Source organism: Monomorium pharaonis, chromosome 8, assembly GCF_013373865.1.
Source record: "Monomorium pharaonis isolate MP-MQ-018 chromosome 8, ASM1337386v2, whole genome shotgun sequence".
NCBI lineage: Eukaryota > Metazoa > Arthropoda > Insecta > Hymenoptera > Formicidae > Monomorium > Monomorium pharaonis.
The window spans coordinates 14,839,119-14,866,502 of NC_050474.1; the positions used below are offsets into that span (position 1 = coordinate 14,839,119).

General features: G+C 37.5%; 1 protein-coding gene across 1 annotated transcript in view; it reads left to right on the forward strand.

The window, feature by feature from the left end:
- The first annotated feature begins 21,857 nt into the window (after nt 1-21,857).
- LOC105833994 (eukaryotic translation elongation factor 1 epsilon-1) overlaps nt 21,858-27,384 on the forward strand; it is a 28,296-nt gene continuing 22,769 nt past the window's right edge. The window contains exon 1 of the mRNA XM_036291013.1: nt 21,858-22,096. Coding sequence (XP_036146906.1) covers nt 22,016-22,096 — 81 coding nt within the window. The 5' untranslated portion in view covers nt 21,858-22,015. The remainder of the gene's footprint in view (nt 22,097-27,384) is intronic.

Genomic DNA, 27,384 nt, shown 5'->3' on the forward strand with positions numbered 1-27,384 from the left:
AGAAAGCCTAGCCGATCTAACCTGTCACCTGTCACCTGTCAAAAGAAAACAGAGTAAACCGCCATCGAAAACGTCATATCCGATATCCGGTTTTACCCCAAGACGGCACATTGGCGAATCTCTGTTACAGTGGGTGTTTACGATACTGGCTTAGTTTACATCGTCCATTTGATACGCGTATCAGGTACCATATTCGTATCAAATTCGTACTAAATATTTAATACGCACGATGTAAACGCTGCCGGATCAATTTGGTACGAGCGTATCAAGTAGGAGTATCGTACTAAACTGATACGCGTACCAAGTGATACAAATGTCGATGTAAACGCACAAAACGCATTTTAGAGAGAATTTAGCAATTGAGCATAACCTCAGTGCTAAAATCTAAAAACCGGTGTGAAAATGTCTTAGTAGGAGACATCAACATGAATTAAATTTGTATTATATTTTTCACAGTACATGCTTAGTACATTCGATGTAAACGCGCCCGTACTAAGGCTTTGGTGCGCACCAAACTTAATACGCGTACTAAGGTTTTGACGATGTAAACTAAGCCAATGGCTATCCGAGTAATTTTCTCTAGGATCGAAATATATGATAAGCACAACCATCTACTATCATCATGATTCATGACAACTCAATGCTGTCCGGTATAGCCAAATCATCACGAGCAAGTTGCGAGTTCCGTGAGTTTGTAGCAGGTAACCTAAAAAGTACGACATAAATAATTTGATTATTACAATTAAAAATAATCTGTTTTTAATGTATGATAAGATTATTAACTTTAAAATAGTAATTATATGTAACACAATCATGTATTTTTAAAGTATTGTCTAAAGTAATATCAGAGTTTATTTTATTTACAAATATTTATTTTGTCTATCAAGTTTCTATCATAACGGTATTATTTCAAAACCTAATATAATATTTTAATTAAACATTGATTCTCAATAAATGTTATTATTTATTATTAACTAACATATATATTAGAAAAGTCATTTTTTATTAAACGGATGGTGTTAACACTTTGAAACAAATGAGATAAATTATGTAAAATTACTAAATAAATCATTATTAATAATATTTTTTAGATTACAAGTAAAATAAAAATTTAAGTATAAATATTTTTCTTTCTTGTAACAACTGTTAATGATAAGTTGCATGGTATTATCATTATTTTAAAAAATCATATATCTTTATGTATAAATATTATGCATGAATATTTCATTAATGTGAAACTAATAATAATGTTTACAATAAATTTTTTTAATTTGTAATACAAGTGCATAGTAAATTAAGATATACTGTAAACAGATATACGTTAAATATGCGTTAAATATACGTTATAATATAGAAACTTGATAGACAAATTAATAAATAAAATATCTGTAAATAAAATAATCTCTTTAATATTACTTTAGACAATACTTTAAAAATACATGATTGTGTTATATAATTACTATTTTAATGAAGTTAATAATCTTACCATACATTAAAAACAGATTATTTTTAATTGTAATAATCAAATTATTTATGTCGTACTTTTTAGGTTACCTGCTACAAACTCACGGAACTCGCAACTCGCAACTTGCTCGTGATGATTTGGCTATACCGGACATTGAGTTGTCACGAATCATGATGATAGTAGATGGTTGTGCTTATCATATATTTCGGTCCTAGAGAAAATTACTCGGATAGCCATTATCGTAAACACCCATTGTTACGTGCAGGACGAGCGCGCGGCCAAATGATGAAATCGCGGCTACTGCCCTGCACTCTGAGGTGATTATGACTCGTGAACTGGACAAATTTACAAAATTAACAGACCGGATCCTCAGAGATCGCGACGATAGTAGCTTCGGTAAAGTCAGTTGGAAGATCGTCGCTTTGTTCAAGATAACGCAGGAATCCCTCAAATATGCTAATACAGGCGCGACACTCGTGTAAGATACTGCGGGTGGCTAATAATACATTACAAACCGAGCAGTACTCTTGGCAGTCACCGAACCCGATGTATGTAGTGGCGCAGTTTGTATGTGTAAAGCAAGTGGGTCTCGGGGGGAGCTTGGAGGTAGCAATTATCGCACAAGTAATAAGTTTTATCAATACGATGTTGATAGAACAATGACGCGGTGCAGCATGCAGTGCTTATCCAATCAAAATAGCCGCGCGTGATAGGCATCGGCCCGACCAATCCGGGAGACGAATAGTTAATAGAATTAGTAGGGCACATTTTCACGGAACATTGCGAACGCGAATGGGAAATTATTATTATTAGAAATGTGTGAGTTGTTATCCTACCTTTAGGTGACTCTCTTGATTGGCTGTCAGCTTGGTCGGCTCAGGAGGCGTCGTGTTCTGGCTACCCCTCGGTGTAGACCCTTCTGTGATTGGACGGTCGCAGGAAACGGTCTTCACAGTTATGGTGAACTCGCGTGATATACGTTGAACGTGATTTAAGGAATGTTAAAATTGAATAACGAATTCGAGTCACTGAATCTATCAGTTTATTATAAAAGTAAAATTATTGGTTACAATTACACTTAAGGTTAAATTAGAATATAAAGTTGAGTAGCTAAACAATTATACTAAATTAATTATTTAAGACTTGAATTAGAATTAGAAGTAGAATTAGATTTGGAATGGAATTGGAACTTGAACTAGAAAAGTGAACCGCTCGCGAGAACTGATTACTTCTAACTGCGCGCCTTATTCTAAGACATGGCGTGGGGACGCCGCTTAAGATATCCCCACTTCCATACGCGGGGTCGCGTTACATTGGCCTATTCGAGGGTGGCGTCTGGTGTCATCATCGACATATAGAATGGACTGAGCATTGCGATAGGTTAGCGCGCGCCTGCTTTAGAGTGAGAGGTACTACACCTGAGGCCTATGTTTGTCTCTTTTGCAAGCTTCTGATTTGTTATTTCGTCCCCCTCCATTCACGGAGGAGGACGAAATAACAAATCAGAAGCTTGCAAGAGAGACAAACATAGGCCTCAGGTGTAGTACCTCTCACTCTAAAGCAGGCGCGCGCTTGCCTATCGCAATGCTCAGTCCATTCTATATGTCGATGGGTGTCATTGTGCGCGTCGTGCCTGGCGCTTTTAAGTGATTTTACTTGTCAATGGGAGGAAAAAGAAATGTCCATAAATTTGGACAAATGGTCAGGACGTGACACCTCCCCCCATAGGGTAAAAATGTTGGACGTACTGTTCAACATTTTTTTACATGGTTGCAAGTACCTTAAAATTATTACATGTTTATTATTTTACGCTAAAAGTTATTCTTTGAACGCTTTTCTCCTTATCATATTAGTTTAATAGCAGTTAAGGGCTATTCATATTGATGTTATATTCTAAACATTAAAGTTTACTAAATAGTAGAATAGGATAGTACAGGGTTATATATGCTTATTTAAATGAAATTAAGATATACATATATAATAAAAATATATATATAGATTTTTTTTTTTTTTTTCTTAAATTGTATCTTATATGACGCAATGCTCTTCAGTTTTATCGAGTCGATTATGCAACGCGCTATAGGGGCGCGCGTCCGTTGTTTCCACTTCCTCAGGCGCTGTTGGTCGTTGATCCGCTGCTGCTGCTGCTGCTGGCTCTGGTGCCCTCGTAAAATCTAGCTTTATGTGCTGACTGTCGGTCGCTGCCCGTGCGTTCAGAATTATGTACTGCTTGTCCTGCTGAGTCGTCTCGGGTTTCGTTGATTGTCCCGTATGGAGGAGTAAGTTTGTAACAGAACTCCAGATGGCTCCAAGTAGATGGAGGCTCCATCCATAAACGGAGTGCAAAGCATATCCGTGAATTAGGGTGTCCATTATTAGCTTCACTAAGCGGGCGATGATGAATATGGCAAGCACCCCAGCGCTTTCTGAGCCAAAAGTTATGAATCCGCGCCATATCCGCTGACCAGCATTTTCAGCGATGCGGTTGAGAGATTGTTCGTCCAGTAGATTCAGCATTGAGATGCTTCCTGCCGGAATTGTTTGTCCCATCGCTCCTCGTGCAATGGTATTTAGCATTGATGGTTTTTCCACAGGAAACATAATGTGATTTCTCAAACGATCGAGGTCTTCTGCCGTATAGATTCCGCTTACTGCTAAAGAGTCCGGGCTGATGTACTTCCAGGTTGGCCGCGTCAATGGTTGAATGCTGGGCGGAGCCGATGCTTCAACCGGCTTGTTATTGATGCGGAACCAATTTTATTGCACCTTATACATTGTTGGAAGAAGATCGCTGCAATCCTTCGGCGTTCCCTTTCGAGTCAGGATGCGCGAGCGCGGGAGTAGAAAATATGAAGTGTTTCTACCCATACAGCACAAAGCTCCGATTAAGCTCCCAGGGAGTTCATTTTGCTGAGCTCCCAAGAAGCTTACAAAATTCGACAAAACAAGCTCCCAGGGAGTTCGTTTTGCTGAGTTTCCGAGAACTTTACAAAATTCGACAAAACAAGCTACCAGGGAGTTCATTTTGCTGAGCTCCCGAGAAGCTTACAAAATTCGACAAAACAAGCTCCCAGGGAGTTCATTTTGCTGAGCTCCCGAGAAGCTTACAAAATTCGACAAAACAAGCTCTCAGGGAGTTCATTTTGCTGAGCTCCCGAGAAGCTTACAAAATTCGACAAAACAAGTTCCCAGAGAGTTCGTTTTATTGAGTTTCCGAGAAGCTTACAAATTTCGACAAAACAAGCTCCCAGGGAGTTCATTTTTCTGAACTCCTGGGGAGCTTACAAAATTCGACAAAACAAGCTGCCAGGGAGTTCATTTTGCTGAGCTCCCGGGGAGCTTACAAAATTCGACAAAACAAGCTCCCAGGCAGTTCGTTTTGCTGAGTTTTCAAGAAGTTTACAAAATTCGACAAAACAAACTCCCAGAGATTGAACATATCGGGTAAATTAATGTACTGCATGTATAGTCATATAGTCGCGAGTAGTTCCCAAGATCGCCACTAGGCGAAGGCACGGCGCTCCTTCTCGTGAGAAAATTTACTCCAAAAGGCTTATAAAAAAAAACCATCACTCACGGCTTACCTAACAGTTAGTACTTCACTAGCAGCAAAGTGTAGTATATATTGTTTTTGTTACACGAAGAGAGTTCGTGGGCCTTTGCAACTCAGAGAGAGCAAAAGGGGGAAATTATAAAAATAAAATTTTTTACGGCAGCTCCTATGTCCGCTTTTGAGAGCTCTCTGAGAGCTTTATTTAAGCTGGCAGGGAGTTCAGAAATAATGTTTTAAGAACTCCCTGCGAGCTTCAAAATAATTCCTGTGAGGCTTCTATATAAGCTCCCTGATAGCTTCATCTAAGCTCTCAGGGAGCTCCCAAAAGCGGACATAAGAGCTCCCGGGAAGCTTATATAGAAATTTCCCAAGAATTATTTTGAAGCTCGCAGGGAGCTCTTAAAACATGATTTATAAACTCTCTGCGAGCTCAAATGAAGCTCTCAAGGAGCTCTCAAAAGCGGACATAGCAGCTCCGTGCGAATTTTTTGGAAGCTTAAATGAAGCTTATGAAAAATTTTGTGAGCTCCTCGGGAGCTCCCCGGGAGCTCCCCGTGCTGTGTGGGTATGCGTGACCGGAAGCTCTTGGAAGCATTGTTCGGTATGTCGAATCTTGCATTCAACCGGAATACACTTAATTAAATGGATGACCTCTCCTGCGGTAACAGCGGTATAACCAGGTGATCGCATCCCCTACAGCATGAAATATTGCTGCAACGTTGCAGAAATATTATTTTGCAAGATTGGAATATTGCAGAAAATATTACTGCAATATTGCAGCAATATTTCTATGTCCGCTCCAAAACAATATTGTGCAATATTTCTGCAATATTTCAGCAATATTCCCCGTAAGATTTCTGTAATATTTCAGCAATATTGCTGCAATATTTCTTGTAAGATTGCTGTAATATTTCTGAAACGTTAATGCGCAATATGAAGAAAATGTTGCAGGTGGTTAAATTAATCAATTAATATGTAAGATGTGTATTATACAAAAAACGGGAAATGAATTTATTGTCATATCGTTACGACACAATAATTTAAAAAATTAATAATTAAAAAAGTAATTAATTAAATTAACATACACCAACGGATATCGAATATCGTTCCATTCTAGATTTAGGTAAGCATTAAAATGAAGCAAGTCCAGAAAATGCCCATCCTGATCAATTTATACGCTAGAATTACACATGCATGTATGGTTCACACATGTTTAATTAATGTATTATATATATAAGTCAGAGTGAACATCTTTTGGACTTGCTTCACTCAATCTAGTATGGGACGCAACGCTGTCGTGATTACAGAAGTTGTTGTACATCTATGTATCTTTTAGCTCTAATCTTACATAAAAATTTAAAATAAAAATATCCTGCTCTATTTTTTTATTTGTCCCTTAAAACTATGTAAAATATTACTTATTGTTAGTTCTAGATTAAGAAATACGGATTATAGGGAAATAAATTTTGCAAGGTTGCAATATAATATTGCCACAATATTGTGCAATATCTGTTAGGAAATATTACATTTGTAATATTGCTACAATATTGCACAACATCTGCTAAGAAATATTACATTTGTAATATTGCTGCAATATTGTGCAACATTTGCTAAAGAATATTATATTTGTAATATTGCTACAATATTTCTGCAATATTGGTTATATTATGCACTATTGCAATATTTCTGCAACGTTGCAGCAATATTTCATGCTGTAGGGGATGATTCGGAAGGCCATCTCGTCCGGCGCGATGCTGGAGAGTGAAAGCGCGTTCTGCAGGATCTGTCGTTCCAGTGCGCATTTTTGCTCCATAAGGTCCCGGTAGAGACGAGTAAGCTGATACCTCATATGCTTTTCCACATACACAAACTTAGAATTTACGTATGTGAAAATATCAAGGTTGTCCACGGCTATCCTCGCGCGGGTTTTAAAGGTGTGTCCTCGCCGCGTCTCCAGTATCTGAAGTTTCGGGTGCTCCGTGCGATATAACGTGTACCCGCAAATGTTTACTTCGTCAGTCTTCGTGAGCGCAAAGGTGGTATCCTTAGCGGTCACTGTATAAACAGTAGAAGAGATTTGGCCAGGCTTCGGTGACAACTTGTTAGCTAGGCCCTCGTACAAGACGTCGTATTCATCTAGATGACAGCTGTCAACAGGAACTGCGGTCCAGTAGGTCTCGGATCCGTCGGCATTCATGCATACTCGATCGGTCGCGGAGCATCTGGTTCCAGAGGGAAGGATGATTTCTCTGGTCGACCGCTTTAATGATGCTTCGAATGATCGTAGGACTATCTTAACGTTTGCCTGTACGATCACATTATTCCAGGTCCCATAATCATCAGAGTATTCAGCACCATGGCAATTTCCGGTTGCATCGACTCTTCCTGCCAAGGTTGCAGTGCGCCAGTTAGTGGCGTTTAAAGATAATTTGTCGACAGTAGTTGCCGATAGAGTAAGTGACCTGGCTTCGTGAACTCGACGACAGGTATCCGCTCCAAGCTCTCGTATATATCCTCTCCGTCCGTCCTTCACAATGGATACGTGTGAATGCATCCCACAATGATAGATGGTGCGGTCAATCTCCACACGACACTGCGTGGCGAAAGTCCGGTCATAATCGGACAGTTGCAACAGCTGGACATAGACCTCGGTGTTGTTGGGTTCGATATCATCCAGGCTGCATGTTCCAATGTCCAGAAAGGAAAGTGTAGTGATATTCAATCCCTCGCCTCCGCAATCGTAGCCTGTGAGTCCATTTATCCAGGCAAGTAGCGCAAGGAGGATGATGATGATGTTTACAACCATTTTCGTTCCGCACTAGGGGGTAGCGTGCGACCGACTGGTGTCACATTGCTAGAGTCGAGGGACCCGGGTTGGCGTCGGCGTCGGCGTCGGCGTGGTGGGGCGTAGGGCCCGTGCTGGCTGCTGTGGTTCGCGCTTGGTGTGCGAGCTTCAACTTATCTGTATGTACTATTCTAGTCTTATCGCGTCTAATCTCTAATTTAACATTATTGTTTTCCAAAATTTCAATTATTTTGTAAGGTCCTACGTATTGGTTACTAAGCTTGCCCTTCGAGGGCTCCTTCAACAAATATACTAGGTTGCCTATCTTAAAATTACGCGGTCTTATTCTACGGTCATAATAATATTTTGATACGGCTTTGGCTTTCATAAGATTTTTGCGCGCTGCCGCTTGCGTGTCTCTAAGTTTACTAAATAATGTGGTGAGGTAGTGGCAATAAGTTGCGTTGGATTCATCGGTTATCGGAGGGTCGCTCGCAGGAACTTCCGCGATTTTTCCAAATACAAGTTTGTAGGGTGTGAACAATGTACCCTCATGTAAGAAAAAGATGCAAGATTTAAGTATTCATCCCAATCATTTTTATTTACAAATTGTTTTAGGTACTCCCATAATACATGATGAGATCTTTCGACCGATCCGTTCGATTGTGGTCGATAAGCGGTAGTTTTACATTGCTTAAATCGGAATTTCTTAGCAACGTTTCTCATTAGTGAGCTAACAAAATTTGTGCCTTGATCCGTAAGGATTACCTTGGGGGCACCGAATGTACATAAAGTTATTTATGAATGCATCTGCGATATGCACGGCTGTTGTTTGTTTTAACGGAATAGCAAGGGAGTATTTGGTCAAGAGGTCTTGAATGGTCAGGATGTGCGTGTGTAAGTTTTTTGTCGTGGGGAGGGGTCCCATTACATCCATCGAGACCTTTTCGAAAGCTGACCCCGGCGTGTCAGTTAAAACCATCGGCTGACGCGTTTTCAGGCGCACTAATTTCTTCAATTGACATTCCCGGCATTCCCGTATATATGCTAGTACATCTTCCTTCATTCGGGGCCACTGATACTTGTACCGTATTCGATGTAAGGTTTTAGTGACTCCCTTATGACCTCCTATTGCTGTAGCATGGTTCTCTTCTATAATTTTAATTCGATCTTGTGTCGGGGGTGTGATTATTTCGTTAGAGCAAATAATGAGTCGCGTAGGAGAGTCGCTGAATCCACGAATAAGAAATCCGCGCACCATTCTCCACGGTACGTCGCCCACGCAACTACTTGACAAAGATACCGATCTTAGCCCGAGTTCACGTGTGACATCATAGAGAGAAGCTATCGTTTCTTTTAACGTATTAACTTGCGTGAGTGTGGAAATTCGATCCTGCACAACGAGTGCTATTATATATTTTCTTTTTCTTTTAACGACTTTAGCGCGTCCCACGACACCGTCAGCAAGGGTCGGCAGTTTATCATGCTGTTGTAGTAAACGCGATCCTGCGTCGCAAGGTTCCCCTCGTTCGTTTATGAAGACGACAATATTATCGTTTCGGGATAATATGTTATGACGTGTTTCACTGACTCTGGCGCGTCTGACTGGGTCCTCGTCGTCTGTCATGCCAGAAGAGGGTTCGTCCGTTTCATCTGTTTCAGTCGTAAAGTCGTTATTGTGGTCGTAAAGAATAGGATCGTTTATCGGTTCAGGCATGTGGTCAGGGTTTACGGGCACTTGAGTGGTTTCCTTTGGAAAAGAAACGGGAGATTCTGTGAGTTCTGGAAAATCTCTTGACGCCTCAGGCATGGGAACAGCTTGAATTTCTGTCCCTGATGGCGAGCGGAAAATTAACACACTTGGTTTTTTAGAAGTAAGAGGATATATTTTTTGAGAGGGTGGATTCCGTGACAGCGCGTCTGCATTAGCATTTATCTTTCCGGCTTTATATATGACTTCGTAGTCATATTCCGCTAGTTTTAACCGCCATCGAACGAGACGTGATGTCAGATCTTTAACAGAATGAAGCCATACAAGAGGCTTATGGTCAGTGACAAAAAGAAATCGGTGTCCATATAAATAAGGACGGAAATAGTTCACGCAATGCACGATCGCCAAGAGTTCTCTTTCTATCGTCGAGTAGTTTTGCTCCGCGGAATTTAACAATCTAGATGTATACGCGATCGGTAAATCCTTCCCAATTTCTCCTTGGCTTAGTATACCGCCTATGGCGACATCTGACGCGTCTGTAGTAACCACGAATGGTTTCGTGAAGTCGGGATATTGAAGCAGCGGTCGGTTACAGAGCGCGTCTCTTAATTGGATAAAAGCGCATTCTTGATTATTAGTCCACATAAATGCGATTTCCTTCTTTAGAAGATTTGTTAGAGGCTTAGCTATCTTCGAAAAGTTTGGCGATAATATCCAGCCAGACCGAGGAATTGTTTTACATTTTTGGCGTTGGCCGGCCGAGGGAAGTTTTTTACGGCCTCTATTTTATGAGGATCGGGTTTCACGCCATCCTCCCCGATAACGTGTCCTAAATAATTTACTTCTTTTCGAAGGAACTCGCATTTATCGGGCTGGAGACGGAGATTTGCTTGCCGGAGCCGCGCGGCAAGTTTTTCGAATTTGATCTCGTGTTCGCGCAAGGAACTGGCATATACGACTATGTCGTCTAGATACACAAATAATTCGGTCCCTTGGAGACCTACGAGGACAAGATCCATCAACCTCTGGAATGTCGCCGGTGCGTTCTTTAGACCGAAGGGCATGCGTTTGAACTCATAGTGGCCGTATGGCGTCGAGAAGGCTGTTTTTTGTGCGTCTTTTTCGTCCATTTGAATCTGATGGAATCCGGACGCGAGGTCAAATACGCTAAAATATTTCGCGCTTCCAAGTTGGTCCAATATTTCGGTAATATTGGGTAAAGGATACGCGTCGCCAATTGTTTTTTCGTTTAACGCACGGTAATCGATTACCATACGCCAACGCTTATTGCCCTTTGAGTCTGGTTTTTTGGGGACGATCCACAAGGGTGAATTGTAAGGGGAAGTAGAAGGTGTTATCACCTCGTTATCTAAAAGTGTTTTTACTTGTTTATCTATTTCTCCCTTGTGAATTGCCGGAAACCGATACTGTTTGGTATGTATCGGCTGCTCATCGGTGAGCTTTATCGTATGCTTTAAAGTGTTAGTAAATTCTAATCGATCTCGAGGCAGATGGAAGATGTCGCTGTATTTAGCAATCATTTGATTTACATGCTTGTGCTCCTCATGATTTAAGTGTTCTAAACGTAAAAGAGATTTTATTTCTTCGGCTCGATTCTCAACAGACTCGGAGATAGAATAAATTTTTTGACTTTGAAAGATTTGTTTAGGATTCAGTGATTTTGTCACATCTGGTGACCCTAAGGTCGATTTTGATGTGCGAGGAGACTCGTGTAAGGTTTCGAATTCTTCGAGCCTTATAGTGGAGACAGTAAAGAGAAAATCTTCACTCCACGTATTGAAAATTCGCAGATACGCTTTACCATTACGATTTGTGACGACAGCGTCTCCTAAGTAGACGTCGTCGTTTATGTTTAAGCGCGGTACATAACCCGTTGAAGGACCGTCATTCGCGACTTTTACATAACACACAGAATTTGAACGTGCGGTTACCCGTATTATTTCCCGATCGGCAAACGGAAATACCGCCTCATGCCACTCAACTGTCTGCTCCACGAAATTTATTTTTTCGGCGTCGCATAGAAATTCGGATCCTAGGATCCCGTCGAACGATATAGGAAAGTCTGCCGGTACCACGTGGAAAACTAAGGAGCGTTCAAGCACGTTTACAGTGATAGCTCCTAACGTTTTTACTTGACCGTCTGTAATTCCGGATAAATTGAGAATTTCCCTCGAATCTATAGCGATTCCCCGCTTAAGTTTGCTTATTTTAATTAAATTAGGAGCCGCGCCCGTATCTACCATAAGGATTACTCCCGGCAAAAACTCGTTGCTGGGGAGCATTATAGAAGGGGCGTGACTAAAATCTCTTACTCGGAGGATTCCGATTCGGGCGGTTCTATCTCCTCCGGCGTCGTTTCTATGCATCTTACCGGACGCGTCGATGACGGCCCTGCTCGAGCTGGGTCCGGACCGCTCGAGAGGCCGCGTCGGTTTCCCTGTGAGTTGTTGTACTGACGTTTACGGCATTCGTGGATCTCATGTCCAGGGTATTTGCAATAACGGCACCATACAGCGCGGTTATCGCGATTGTTCGCGGGAGAGGTATTGTTTGAATCTCGCGTTTGTCGCTCCCTTACTCGCTGGTCGTCCGTTCTTCTAAAATTTTCTCGCCGCTCCGCGTCACGGGGCGCGTCTCGCGGAAATGTGTCAATGACCGGTCGCCGGTATGCATTGACATTTGGGCGCTCGTGGGTGTGTCTAGGGCCGTCGGAAGACCACCCCGAGGGTCCCCGCTCTGATCGTCGCATAGCGTCATATCTCTGTCGTTCCAATTCGTCTCGCTTTGCGAACATTTTTACGACAGAGAACGCCTCGAAAGGTCTAGTGTAATGTTCGGGTCGTAATTGCAACCGAAATTTAAGAGGGAGTCCGTCGCAGAAAGAACGAGCCGTTAACTCATCGGTTTCCGCCACAACCGCGTGTTCGAGCGCACCTCGGGATCGCCGTTCGGCGTCCAAAATGGCGGACCGCAGTTCCTTCACCCTACTAATGTAATCTAGAACATGCTCGTTGTTTCTCAGATAGATATTGCTGAGTTCCCCGCGATACTGAGCTATGGTATTCGCGGAACCGAAAGCTCCATTCAAAAGATCGAGTAATTGCGTGACTGTATCGCAAGGTTCGTCTTCGACAGCAGAATATGCCCGCTGACTTAGCCGACTTATCAATAATTTCGTTAACTGTCTTTCATGACGGGCGGGAACTATATCGCGTGCTCTCCTACAAGCCTTCGTGAATTGCGACAATGAGATGTTATAACCATCAAAGCGCGGCACGACATCAATGGCTTCGCGTAGCGAAATTTTGGGTACGAATTGAGGGTCGTCGTTAACATTATTAATATCGTTTGAAGCTGGCGGGGGAGATGGTGAACCGAGAAATCGTTGACCTGGTGGGGGACTTGGAGTTCCGGAGGGCTCTCTCCGAAGAATGTCAACGTCCCGGCGCAGCAAATTCATTTCCCGCATTAAATCGTCTCTCATATTAATGAACAAATTACTGCACTCACGCATGCTTCTGAATGCAGTCTCCATATTATTCTCCGACTCCGCGCGTTCTCTATTAAATCTCTCACGTTCTTTTGCAAGTTTGGCGCTTTCCTGGTTTGTTCTCTCGCGTTCCGCGGCTAAATTTGACGCCATTTCGCGTAACCGTTTGTCTTCAGCGGTTTGTTCCTGACCCGCAATTTCTAACTCCTCTTCCGAGAGAGGTTTCTTAGATTTGGCGCTGCGAATGGCCATCGGACCTTTCGCAATCCCACCGCTGTCACGTTTTGTTACGTGCAGGACGAGCGCGCGGCCAAATTATGAAATCGCGGCTACTGCTCTGCACTCTGAGGTGATTATGACTTGTGAACTGGACAAATTTACAAAATTAACAGACCGGATCCTCAGAGATCGCGACGATAGTAGCTTCGATAAAGTCAGTTGGAAGATCGTCGATCTGTTCAAGATAACGCAGGAATCCCTCAAATATGCTAATACAGGCGCGACACTCGTGTAAGATACTGCGGGTGGCTAATAATACATTACAAACCGAGCAGTATTCTTGGCAGTCACCGAACCCGATATGTATGTAGTGGCGCAGTTTGTGTGTGTAAAGCAAGTGGGTCTCGGGGGGAGCTTGGAGGTAGCAATTATCGCACAAGTAATAAGTTTTATCAATACGATGTTGATAGAACAATGACGCGGTGCAGCATGCAGTGCTTATCCAATCAAAATAGCCGCGCGTGATAGGCATCGGCCCGACTAATCCGGGAGACGAATAGTTAATAGAATTAGTAGGGCACATTTTCACGGAACATTGCGAACGCGAATGGGAAATTATTATTATTAGAAATGTGTGAGTTGTTATCCTACCTTTAGGTGACTCTCTTGATTGACTGTCAGCTTGGTCGGCTCAGGAGGCGTCGTGTTCTGGCTACCCCTCGGTGTAGACCCTTCTGTGATTGGACGGTCGCAGGAAACGGTCTTCACAGTTATGGTGAACTCGCGTGATATACGTTGAACGTGATTTAAGGAATGTTGAAATTGAATAACGAATTCGAGTCACTGAATCTATCAGTTTATTATAAAAGTAAAATTATTGGTTACAATTACACTTAAGGTTAAATTAGAATATAAAGTTGAGTAGCTAAACAATTATACTAAATTAATTATTTAAGACTTGAATTAGAATTAGAAGTAGAATTAGATTTGGAATGGAATTGGAACTTGAACTAGAAAAGTGAACCGCTCGCGAGAACTGATTACTTCTAACTGCGCGCCTTATTCTAAGACATGGCGTGGGGACGCCGCTTAAGATATCCCCACTCCCATACGCGGGGTCGCGTTACATTGGCCTATTCGAGGGTGGCGTCTGGTGTCATTGTGCGCGTCGTGCCTGGCGCTTTTAAGTGATTTTACTTGTCAATGGGAGAAAAAAGAAATGTCCATAAATTTGGACAAATGGTCAGGACGTGACAATATACATGGAGGAGGAATGCCAGCACTGAAAGTAGGGATGGGCGATACAGTATCGATACACCTGTGTATCGATATTTTTGATGTCGAATATCGATATTTTGTATCGATATTTTGATTTCCGATATTAGCCTGTATCGATATTCGAACTTCCTATACGGTCCGTTAATTCCACAGATTTTTTTTTTCTCGATCGCGAGTGCACACACTGCTTTTCACTTTTGATAAGAAGCACCCGGAATATTAAAATGTAATTCGCTTAAGTTGTAAGGTTTAATTAGTTTAAGATAATTAGTTTTTAAGATCATTTATATTAAGAATTATATTAATAAGTTATATTAATATTTAATATTTCTATAACATTTTTTCTTATTATATGTGAAAGTAATAAAACCAACGTTAGACTACTTATTGCATGTGTATTTGTTGTAATTAATTTTCTCTTTTTAAACAATAATTTGATAAATTGTTTGCAACAGAGTTCCATACTTAAACTACATACTTAAGAAAATTAGTTTACATTAATTAGAAAACTAAATGATTTAACGATGACAATGATTAGCGGACCGCTTTGTTCTCAAAAGAGGTATGGATTATGGACAGTATCGAGTATCAATACTATTAAATATCGATATTTTTAATGCGATATTTTTAGTGTATCGATATTCTTATTTATAATACGTATCGATACGCAATATCGATATTTTCTACTGTATCGCCCATCCCTAACTGAAAGTGTGTCCTTAGATCTGTGCGAGAGAGAAAGGTATATCATGATACTTGCTCTCTCTGCGCATGCGTCAAATGCTATATGTACAATGGCTGGCATTGTATGTTTTACACACACATACAATTCGTAAATAAGTACAAAAGTGCACAAAAAGTGTTGAAACTGCGGTGCAGATAATGATATTAACGCATGCGCAGAGAAAGCGAGTATCATGATATACCTTTCTCTCTCGCACAGATCTTGGACACACTTTCGGTCTACATGAAACCATAGCAATTCCTCCTCCATGTATATATATTCAAAGGTAAACCCAAGCAGACCAACGCACTCATGCCGGTATTCATAGTCAAATCTTATTTCAAGATCGTCTCAAGCAATGTCTTAAGATGCTAATACGACTCTGTGATTGGTTGATGGCATCTTAAGACAGTACTTAAGATGATCTTAAATATAAGATCCGACTATGAATACCGGCCTTAGGTTCGGTTCCACAACTCACGGTTAAATTAACTGGCCGAATATTCCATTGGAATTGACCAATCATATTTGTCGTTAAGCAAAATTAACAAATACGATTGGTCAATTACAATGAAATAATCGGCCAGTTAATTTAACCGTGAGTTGTGGAACCGGGCCTTAGGCCGGATCTACAATAGGTGTAGTAAGCCTTATGCCATAAGAAATTGACCAATTATAATCGAATATGAGAAGAATAATCGAATATAATTGGTTAATTCCTTATGGCACAAGGCTTAAGCTTTCGGCACACGATACAATTTTTCATGCTAGATCGCATACGAGACGTCTTACTAGGTATTCTCATTGGCTTACGATTGGTGACATAATCGTTTGAGCCAATCAGGACATGTATTAAGATGCCTTGTATGCGATCTAGCATGAAAAATCGTATCGTGTGCCGAAGGTTTTACTTAGGCCGGTATTCATAGTCGAATCTTATTTAAAGATCGTCTCAAGCAATGTCTTAAGATGCTAATACGACTCTGTGATTGGCTGATGGCATCTTAAGACAGTACTTAAGATGATCTTAAATATGAGATCCGACTATGAATACCGGCCTTAGAGATACTATGGCCGGTATTCATAGTAAAATCTTATTTCAAGATCGTCTCAAGCAATATCTTAAGATGCTAATACAGCTCTGTGATTGATTGATGGCATCTTAAGACAGTACTTAAGATGATCTTAAATATAAGATCCGACTAAGGCCGGTATTCATAATCGAATCTTATTTAAAGATCGTCTCAAGCAATGTCTTAAGATGCTAATATGGCTCTGTGATTGGCTGATGGCATCTTAAGACAGTACTTAAGATGATCTTAAATATAAGATCCAACTATGAATACCGGCCTAAGAATACCGGCCTATAACAGAGATTCGCCGATGCGTTAACGATTTCTGATTGGCTCCCGTCGCTTGGGGTATAACCGGAAGTATAAGAGAGAAAGATAGATATAACTGACAGAGAAAGCCTAGCCGACCTAATCTGTCACCTGTCAAAAGAAAACAGATGGTTTGTTCGCGTCGCCATGCTCCGACATGCTCTTACTCACTCCAACGCATTCTAATAGGTTGGCGTCATCGGAATCAACGTATTGGAGTGCGTTGGGGTGAATAGGAGCATGTTGGGGCATGTGACGCGAACAAACCCAGAGTGTCTACGTGTCTACCAAATAGAATATAAAATCAGAGAGAAACCTGAGGTTGCACATATTTTTCTACGAGTCTAAGGCCGGTATTCATAGTCAAATCTTATTTCAAGATCGTCTCAAGCAATGTCTTAAGATGCTAATACGGCTCTGTGATTGGTTGATGGCATCTTAAGACAGTACTTAAGATGATCTTAAATATAAGACCCGACTATGAATACCGGCCTAAGGCCGGAATTCATAGTCGAATCTTATTCAAGTTCCAGCTTAAGCACGATCTTGAGACGTCAATGCTGTTATTTCATTGGTTAAGTAAGGCTGGAATTCATAGTCGAACCTTATTCAAGTTCCAGCTTAAGCACGATCTTGAGACGTCAATGCTGTTATTTCATTGGTTAAGTAAGTCTCAAGTCGGCTCGAAGCTAGACTTGAGACAATGCTTGAGCTTAAGATCGGTCTATGGCCGGTATTCATAGTCAAATCTTATTTCAAGATTGTCTCAAGCAATGTCTTAAGATGCTAATACGGCTCTGTGATTGGTTGATGGCATCTTAAGACAGTACTTAAGATGATCTTAAATATAAGATCCGACTATGAATACCGGCCTATGAATCCCGTCCTAAGTCTCAAATCGCATCGACATATAGGACGGGATTCATAGACCGATCTTAAGCTCAAGTATTGTCTTAAGTCTAGCTTCGAGCCGACTTGAGACTTACTTAACCAATGAAATAACAGCATTGACGTCTCAAAATCGTGCTTAAGCTGGAACTTGAATAAGATTCGACTATGAATTTCGGCCAATAGAATGGACTGAGCATTGCGATAGGTTAGCGCGCGCCTGCTTTAGAGTGAGAGGAACTACACCTGAGGCCTATGTTTGTCTCTTTTGCAAGCTTCTGATTTGTTATTTCGTCCCCCTCCATTCACGGAGGAGGACGAAATAACAAATCAGAAGCTTGCAAAAGAGACAAACATAGGCCTCAGGTGTAGTACCTCTCACTCTAAAGCAGGCGCGCGCTTGCCCATCGCAATGCTCAGTCCATTCTATGGGCGGTATTCATAGTCAATTCTTATGTTTAAGATCATCTTAAGTACAGTCTTAAGATGCCATCAACCAATCACAGAGCCGTATTAGCATCTAAAGACATTACTTGAGACAATCTTAAAATAAGCTTCGACTATGAATACCGACCTATATGTCGATGTCAAATCGGCTCGAAGCTAGACTTAAGACAATGCTTGAGCTTAAGATCGGTTTATGAATCCCGTCCTAAATACAATGCTTAAATTATATTTATAATACATAATGTGTATATAAACATAATATGTATTTATATATAATAATATATAATTTCTGAATAATCAATTTATATTACCCCACACAGCACACTTTATCCTGAGGATATCCTAAATTATCCCAAACAGACGAAGGCGATCCCACGGATATCTCAATGAGTAGCTCCTGAGATATCCTACAAAAATATCTTAAAATATCGTAAAATATCTTAAGATATCATATGATGTCCCATTAATATATTTCGATATTCCAAAAAAATATCTTAAAATATTATAAGATATTGTAAGATATTCTATAATATCTTACGATATCCTATTACATCCAGATAATATCCCATTATATCTTTTATCTCTACAATTAATTAATAGAGCGTAAATCAAGTGTAAAAGGGAAAGTGAATTATAATGTAATAAAAGAGTGACAAAAGCGTTAATTAAATCTCTAAGAAACGTAAATTAAAACAGAACATAAAGAAAGCACACTTATCGAAACAATGTGGTATATATTAATAATACTAAAAAATTATAAAAAATGACATTAAAAAATTTTTCTGATTTTATACAAACAGAGCAAAAACAAACTTTTTAATAAGTTATTCCACATGCTATTTTGCACTCATATGTAAAAATAAATAAAAAACTAAAACTTTATATTTATTCATAAAAATATAAATTAACTATACATAATTTCATCCTTCTGATAACATATATTGTAATGATATGTACCCACACAGCACACTTTATCCTAGGGATGTCCCTGGGATGTCATTTTGGGATATCGCAATATCGTTGGATATCCGTGGACCGTCTGCGATATCCGAGAGATATCCAAGGGATGCACAAATGTCCACCGATTTGACATCCTGTAGATATCTCAAACGATATCCAGAGGATGTCCAAGGGATTTCCTAAGATATACCCTAGTAAAAAAATTTGTCAGAATTAAAAAGAATTTTTTCAGGATTTCTGATAAATATTCCAATTTTTTATAAGAATTAAAACATTTCTCGGAAAAACTTTAAAAATAATAAATTTTGATTAATTTAGAAAATTTTTGAATATTTCTAATTATTTTTAGAAGTTTCTAAGAATTGAAAAAACTTAACAAAATATAAAAAATTCTAATTATTTTTACGGTAATCTTGTAAGAGGAAGAAGACTATAACAACATGTTTCAGCCAAGTCACAGTCGTACCCGTTAAAGCATGTTTAATCTCTATATCTGAAAAAACGGTCACCCATCCAAGTGTCAACCATCGCCGACGTTGCTTGACTTCGAAAACCGTACACATCTTAACGCCACGTGATAATCCATGAACACTTCTTGTCTCTGCATACATATTTGTTATAGATCATTACAATATATGTTATCAGAAGGATGAAATATGTATAGTTAACTTATATTTTTATGAATAAATATGAAGTTTTAGTTTTTTATTCATTTTTACATATGCGTGCAAAATAGCATGTGGAATAACTTATTAAATAGTTTGTTTTTGCTCTGTTTGTATAAAATAAAAAAATTTTTTAATGTCATTTTTTAATAATTTTTTAGTATTATTAATATATACCACATTATTTCGATAAGTGTACTTTCTTTATGTTCTATTTTAATTTACGTTTCTTAGAGATTTAATTAACGCTTTTGTCACTCTTTTATTATATTATAATTCACTTTTCCTTTACACTTGATTTACGCTCTATTAATTGTAGAGATAAAAGATATGATGAGATTTTATCTGGATGTAATAGGATATGATATAATAGAATATCTTATAATATCTTATAATATTTTAAGATATTTTTTGGGGATATCGAAATATATTAATAGGACATCATATGATATCTTAAGATATTTTACGATATTTTAAGATATTTTTGTAAGATATTCCAGGAGCTACTCATTGAGATATCCGTGGAATCGCCTTCGTCTGTCTGGGATAATTTGGGATATCCTCAGGATAAAGTGTGCTGTGTGGGTTAAATCAACGCACAAAGAAATCCTTAACGTAAGAACTTAAGAACTTACGTTAAAAGTTTCTTTGTGCGTTGATGTAAGTAAGCTTGTGCGTTGATGTAAGTAAAGCTTGTGCGGTGGCTCTATAGAGCCACCGCACAAGCTTTGGGCCACCGCACAAGCTTTTTCGTAACACGTTACGTTACGTTAAGTGCTCCATAAATCTAAGTTCGTACTTAAAATTAAACTTACATCAATGCACAAAGAAACTTTTAACGTAAGTTCTTAAGTTCTTACGTTAAGGATTTCTTTGTGCGTTGATTTAAGTTAAATTTTAAGTACAACTTAAGTTCGTATGGAGTACTTAACGTAACGTAACGCGTTATGGAAGAGTTTGTGCGGTGGCCCTTTTTCGTAACACGTTACGTTACGTTAAGTGCTCCATAAACCTAAGTTCGTACTTAAAATTAAACTTACATCAACGCACAAAGAAATTTTTAACGTAAGTTCTTAAGTTCTTACGTTAAGGATTTCTTTGTGCGTTGATTTAAGTTAAATTTTAAGTACAACTTAGGTTCGTATGAAGTACTTGACGTAACGTAACGCGTTATGGAAGAGTTTGTGCGGTGGCCCTTACGAAAAAGCTTGTGCGGTGGCTCTAATAATTCGACATATGACTGCAAGAGGGAGAGAGAGGGAGCGAGAAAGAAAGAGAAAGAGAGCGCAAGCAAAAGAGAATATGACTGCAAGAGGGAGAGAGAGAGCGAGAGAGAGAGAAAGCGCGAACAAGTGAGCGACGGACGATATAGGCCGGTATTCATAGTCGGGTCTTATATTTAAGATCATCTTAAATACTGTCTTAAGATGCCATCAACCAATCACAGAGCCGTATTAGCATCTTAAGACATTGCTTGAGACGATCTTGAAATAAGATTTGACTATGAATACCGGCCATAGTCAAATCTTATTTCAAGATCGTCTCAAGCAATGTCTTAAGATGCTAATACGGCTCTGTGATTGGTTGATGGCATCTTAAGACAGTACTTAAGATGATCTTAAATATAAGATCCGACTATGAATACCGGCCTCAGTCCATTCTATGGCCGGTATTCATAGTCAAATCTTATTTCAAGATCGTCTCAAGCAATGTCTTAAGATGCTAATACGGCTCTGTGGCCGGTATTCATAGTCGGGTCTTATATTTAAGATCATCTTAAGTACTGTCTTAAGATGCCATCAACCAATCACAGGCCGGTATTCATAGTCAAATCTTATTTCAAGATCGTCTCAAGCAATGTCTTAAGATGCTAATACGGCTCTGTGGCCGGTATTCATAGTCGGGTCTTATATTTAAGATCATCTTAAGTACTGTCTTAAGATGCCATCAACCAATCACAGGCCGGTATTCATAGTCGGGTCTTATATTTAAGATCATCTTAAGTACTGTTTTAAGATGCCATCAACCAATCACAGAGCCGTATTAGCATCTTAAGACATTGCTTGAGACGATCTTGAAATAAGATTTGACTATGAATACCGGCCACAGAGCCGTATTAGTATCTTAAGACATTGTTTGAGACGATCTTGAAATAGGATTTGACTATGAATACCGGCCTGTGATTGGTTGATGGCATCTTAAGACAGTACTTAAGATGATCTTAAATATAAGACCCGACTATGAATACCGGCCTATATGTCGATGGTGTAAACTAGAGCTATGTCTATGCAGGTCATCTGGCAACCCTGCATGGTCATTTTAATCTCGTCGCAAAAGCGATTCTGAGATCAGTGTTTAGACGTTGTAATATTACATTGTTGTTTACGTTTTCATGTGTTTTTAAACATATTTAATATTTTATTTGTCATGAGTCTATGTAATATTAAATGTGTAGAAAGAATAGCGCGATATCTCAATGTTCCAGAAAAGTTGCTTTTTGATAAAAATGTGAGTGTTAAGGTCGACACAAGGCGATAAGACTTGTGTAATTTTTTCATGCAAATGTTATCAAATCAACATCATGATAAATAATGATAGAATAAGAGAATTTGATATATACATAATGGCTGTGTTCAGCAAGAAGAGCTGTGCAGTTGCTATAAAATTCTTTAACAGGATTGGTTTTTGTCCTTTGTTCCTATCAGATATAAATGTATAAATTATAAAAAAGAATTTTACAACAGTTGCAAAGCTGCTTTTTCTGCTGAACACAACCAATAAATTAATATTGTCGTAAAATTCTTACACACACACACATACACACACATACATCATATACGCACACACACACAACACACACATATATATATATATATATATATTTATAAGTATACATGTTTTTAGTACAATTTGAGGACATTTAAAAAGATCTATATATATGCATATATTTAGATGCAATTAACATTGTTTATCAATACAGCTATCTTAAGGAATTATCTGTGTCAGTTTTCTCAAAATTTTTTGTTATTTAATATATGTGGTCTATTTTGAAGATACATAGATATTAACAAGTTATTGGGTTAATATAAGGACATATACAGGGTGATTCTTAATGACTGTTTCAACTTTTTACCATGGGAGATGGATTATTGATTGCAACTTTAGTACACACATGTGCAGCTTATGCACATACATATGTCATGCATGTGTATACTAAGACTGCAATTGGTATTCTATCTTCCATGGTAAAAAGTAAGGACAGTTATTAAGAATCACCCTGCATATATTTTATGTAGGGATTATTATGGGGATATAAATGTATAAGTTGAAAGTGTTATATGATTTAATATAATTTGAACCTAATAATGTTATCTTATAGCTATAATTGAGAACTGCATTATCTTTTAAATAATATTAACTGTTTTAATTTACTAATTCTTTATTTACTCCAGCATTACATTTGCCAAGAAGGTGACTTGGTTTACAATTTTTCCTAACACTCATTCCTTCATCCATCCATTTAATTATTCATCTATCCTAAGTGACATGTCGCATGGCTTTATTAATATCATATAACATAACAAATCTTATTGCTCCGCTATAATCCTACATTTTCACTATCGCAAGAATTTTATCTATAAATTTTTATTCTCTTCAGCATCTCATGGTCAAAAAGAAAATTCTACATAAAATACAATATAATTTTTTCTAAACACTTTTCTCACCACTATTTTTCTATCTTCACTTTGTTTATGGTCTTTTCTTTCAACTTATAACTATACACCCTTATAATTATTCTCCCTTACTTTATTCACTAATTTTCTTGCAAAAACCTTTCCTTTTTTCCCTTTCTTCCTTAAACATTCCTTTTGCCTTTTTCTACTAAAAATTATTTCTACAAATCCTTATTTCTAGATTTCGTATCTTGTTAGTTGCCCATTTTTCTTTTCTTTTCCTAGCATCTTTAACATAACATAACATATTCTACCGTACTAATAGCAGAAGCCCTACCTATGTTACAATCTAGTCATATATATCTTATTGTCCTTTTTTTACACATATCATTCTATCTTTTCTCTCTTTACAATCTTTTTACAACTTATAACTATATTTATCTAACCTTTCTATTTAAGCTTTTCCCTTTACTTTCTATTACCTACTCTCTTGATCATATCTTCTCTTAACCTAATTAATACCAACTGTTCTTCTATTCTACGTGTACCTATCTAATTTTGTTATTTACAAGCTGAAAACCAAAGGATCCATCTCTCACAGCCCTGTCCTGCACCCTTTGTCGTACTGTAAACGTTTGTTAATCCTGTTCTTACTGTCAACCTCATGTTCTTGTACTTTCTTTCAATCTTCTATTTGTCTGGCTTCACACTTCCTGATTCCTTTAGTGTATATCTTACATTTTTCTCTCTTCTTACATTATCGTGAGCTACTTTAAAATCCAATCCATAAAGAGGGTGAAAATCTTTTACTTTCCTCTCCTCTGCATAGTATGGATTAAAATAAATAATGTCCATTGCTTCTTTATCTTGATATTTCCTCTTTTCTCTTTTCTCCTACAATTCTGTTCTATCTAACAGTTTCACCAAGTGAATTTTTCTTCTTTACTCATGTTGTTTTTTATTCACTCTTTACCTCTTTTCCTAGTTATGTATTTCCACAATTTCATTGCATTTTCAGACTTCAAAGTCTATTTCCTCTTCTTCCTTTGTTTTATCTTGCTTCTGGTCAAGAAAGCTCTTTAATTTACTCTTCTTCTCTAATTAATCCTCTCTTGTAATTCTTTCTTTCACCTCTAACATTCTTTATATTTTCCTCTTCTCTCTTATACAGCCTCTATTTTACCAGACCTTGTAATCTATTCTTTTTCTTCCTTCTATATTTTCTTTATTATTGCTTTCTGGATTGTCTTCCATAATTTCTTCCAGAATTTTGTTGCTTTGTTACCCAGGGTCTCCTATTTGCACTTTTCCTCGTTTATACACTCTGCTTTGTTATTCTCTTCTATTCTTAATCTTCTTTCTGTAGTTCTTTTCTCCTCTTCTTCTTTCTGCTTCCAATTTCATCACCTAGGGGCTGCGATTTGAATCTACTCTTTCTTCTACTCTAAAATCCTTAATCTTATACAAGTAGTTTCATTTATTATTATGCGGGGTCTAATGGCAGCAGGTGTAATGGAGTAGGAGTAAGAAGTAAGAAATATGAAATGTGATTTGCTCATTTTGTTTACTCCCAGTTTTTAATTGGTCAATTGTTACTCTTACTTCTTCCTCCATTACTCCTGCTGCCATTGTAGACCCTGCATTACATATTCTACATATTACATATTCTACCTGTTCTACATATGCTATACTATATTATCTCTCTTATCTACGTATATTCTCGTCCTCTTTTTCTCGCCTAATTATCTCCTTAAATTCCATAAACATAACCTTCCTCTTGCTCACGTCTATATTCTCTAGTCTTATCCTATTTTTCTCTTCCGTTTTTTTTTAACTCATCCTTCTATCTTACTTAATTCTTTTTTATTCGCTTCCTTTGGCCCTTTTCTACCCCCCTTTATCTCTTTTTCTTCTTTCCCTTCTCTATACATTTTCCCGCGCTTGCCTAACCTCCCTAGCCGCGATCTTTCTGCCCGTCTTCTATCCTTTCTTACTATTTTTATTGTTTCTTACTATCCTTTCTTACTATTCTCTTCAATTCTCCAGCAACTTTACTCTTTTTTTCTTCCCTTTTCTATTTTTTCAGCTTGAATCTATAAATACTTATTTAACACTATCCTATTTATATACTATTACTTAATCTAATAAACAAACATTATAAGGGTATACAAACTCGCAATAAGCTTAGACAAATTATATACAATGGAAACGGTTAAAAACGAGCAACCCTTTAGTTCACAAAAAGTTGATTGTTTCCATTGTATATAATTTGCGTAAACATTATAAGCTTTTACATATATACTACAAATGTATTTCGATAGAAATAAAATCATATTTTAAAGCATTGATCTATCCTGTCGTGTCCATATTTTGAACGCCCTAAAAAATAACTTCATATAAAGCAGTTAATATACAAAATTTAGTATAATCACTATAAGAATAAAATGACATTGCTAGGTTTGAATTGTATTAAATCATATAACACTTTTAATTTATATATTGTTGCGCCCGAGTCGGGAGATCGCTCGGTGCATCGGGATTTCTCCGGGAAACGTGAACGTTGTTCCTTGACTACGGTTGTTGACGCGTTGTCAAGGGAAAGTATAGCTTGAGATTTCGAGCCGAGCGGACGTGTACGGTTTTATTGTATCCCTACGAAAGAATAAAGTTCCAAGTCTTAACGAAACAACCGGCTTTCTTTTGCGTAACTGCGTCGCGACTGGGAGAGTGCGTAAGCGCAACAATATCTATATCTTAATGACCTATATTCATATAAATGTGTATATATCTTGATATTAATCCAGTAGTCTATCAATATCTATAAGCATAATATAGATTAGGCTACTACTTATTTGACAAAACATTTTATTGAAACCTCTTACTTTCTTCATAATTGTAAGAAATTAACATAATAATTTTAAAAATTTTTAGATAAAATGTAAGAACTGCGCTATTAACAGTTACATTATTACTCTTTCATAACTTTAATTGCTGGTAGTGACATTTATAAAAACAAGTGTGAAAGTTAAAAAACATGATTTATTGATATATTTTGTAAATACATGAAAATAAGTTAAATTGTATTTTATATCTTTAAAATGTATCAAATAAAAATATAAAAAATTAAAAATATTAAAAAGTATTCAGATATTTGATAAAAACTCCTTAAATTTGTATGTTTTAATTATCATGATTATAAAAGTAACAAAAAATATAATTATAATAAAAATAATTAATGAAAGTACGTAAGTTGCAGAAGAATTAAGAGATCATTATATACATCCTACTTTATATTTTATCAATATACGTCCTCAAAATGTACCAATCATTTATAATACTTTTATTCATTTCCAATATTCTCAAATTACATAAAACAATATAAGTGTTAGATTATTGAAAAAATTCTTAAAAATAATTAGTAAGGGGAAATTATAAAATGAAACTAATTACAATACAATTTACATTTTAATTTATGTATATCTTTAAGGAATACAAAGGGAGGGGGATCCTTAAATTAGTTCTACAATTACTATATAAGAGCAAATAAATTACAAATAAAATTTTATAAACGTAGTGAGAGTGTGCTGTTGATTCTTACAATAAATATTACGTAAAATAATTACTTTTTTCTGTAGTTTTCTTGTAATATGCATTCCGTTAATTCTATAATTAAGCTAGTACTAACTGGAAGTACAAATTCTATATATACAGTGATAATTCAGTTTGGAAAACTTAAGATTTTACTCTATTATAAAATAAAATTGGTACTTTATTATAAAATAAAATTGGTCAGTTTGAACAATCACTGTAAAAAAATGGAAATCCTCAGTAACTCTGAAAACTTATAATATATGTAAAAAATTCTATTGAAATACTCATCTAGAAATTTATATGTATACTGCAAAATATTCTGTGAGTATACTAATGAAATAGAAAAGACAGACATAGAAATTTTTTCATATCCTGAATACTACTTTATGTACTGATAATGCTATAGTATGGATCTTGAATATTTAAAAACAAAATTATATTACTGAATCAGTAATATAATTTTTTGATATTCTTTGAACATTTATAGCATCTTTTAGTGCTGTTAGAGAACTGACATTTTATAATTTGTTT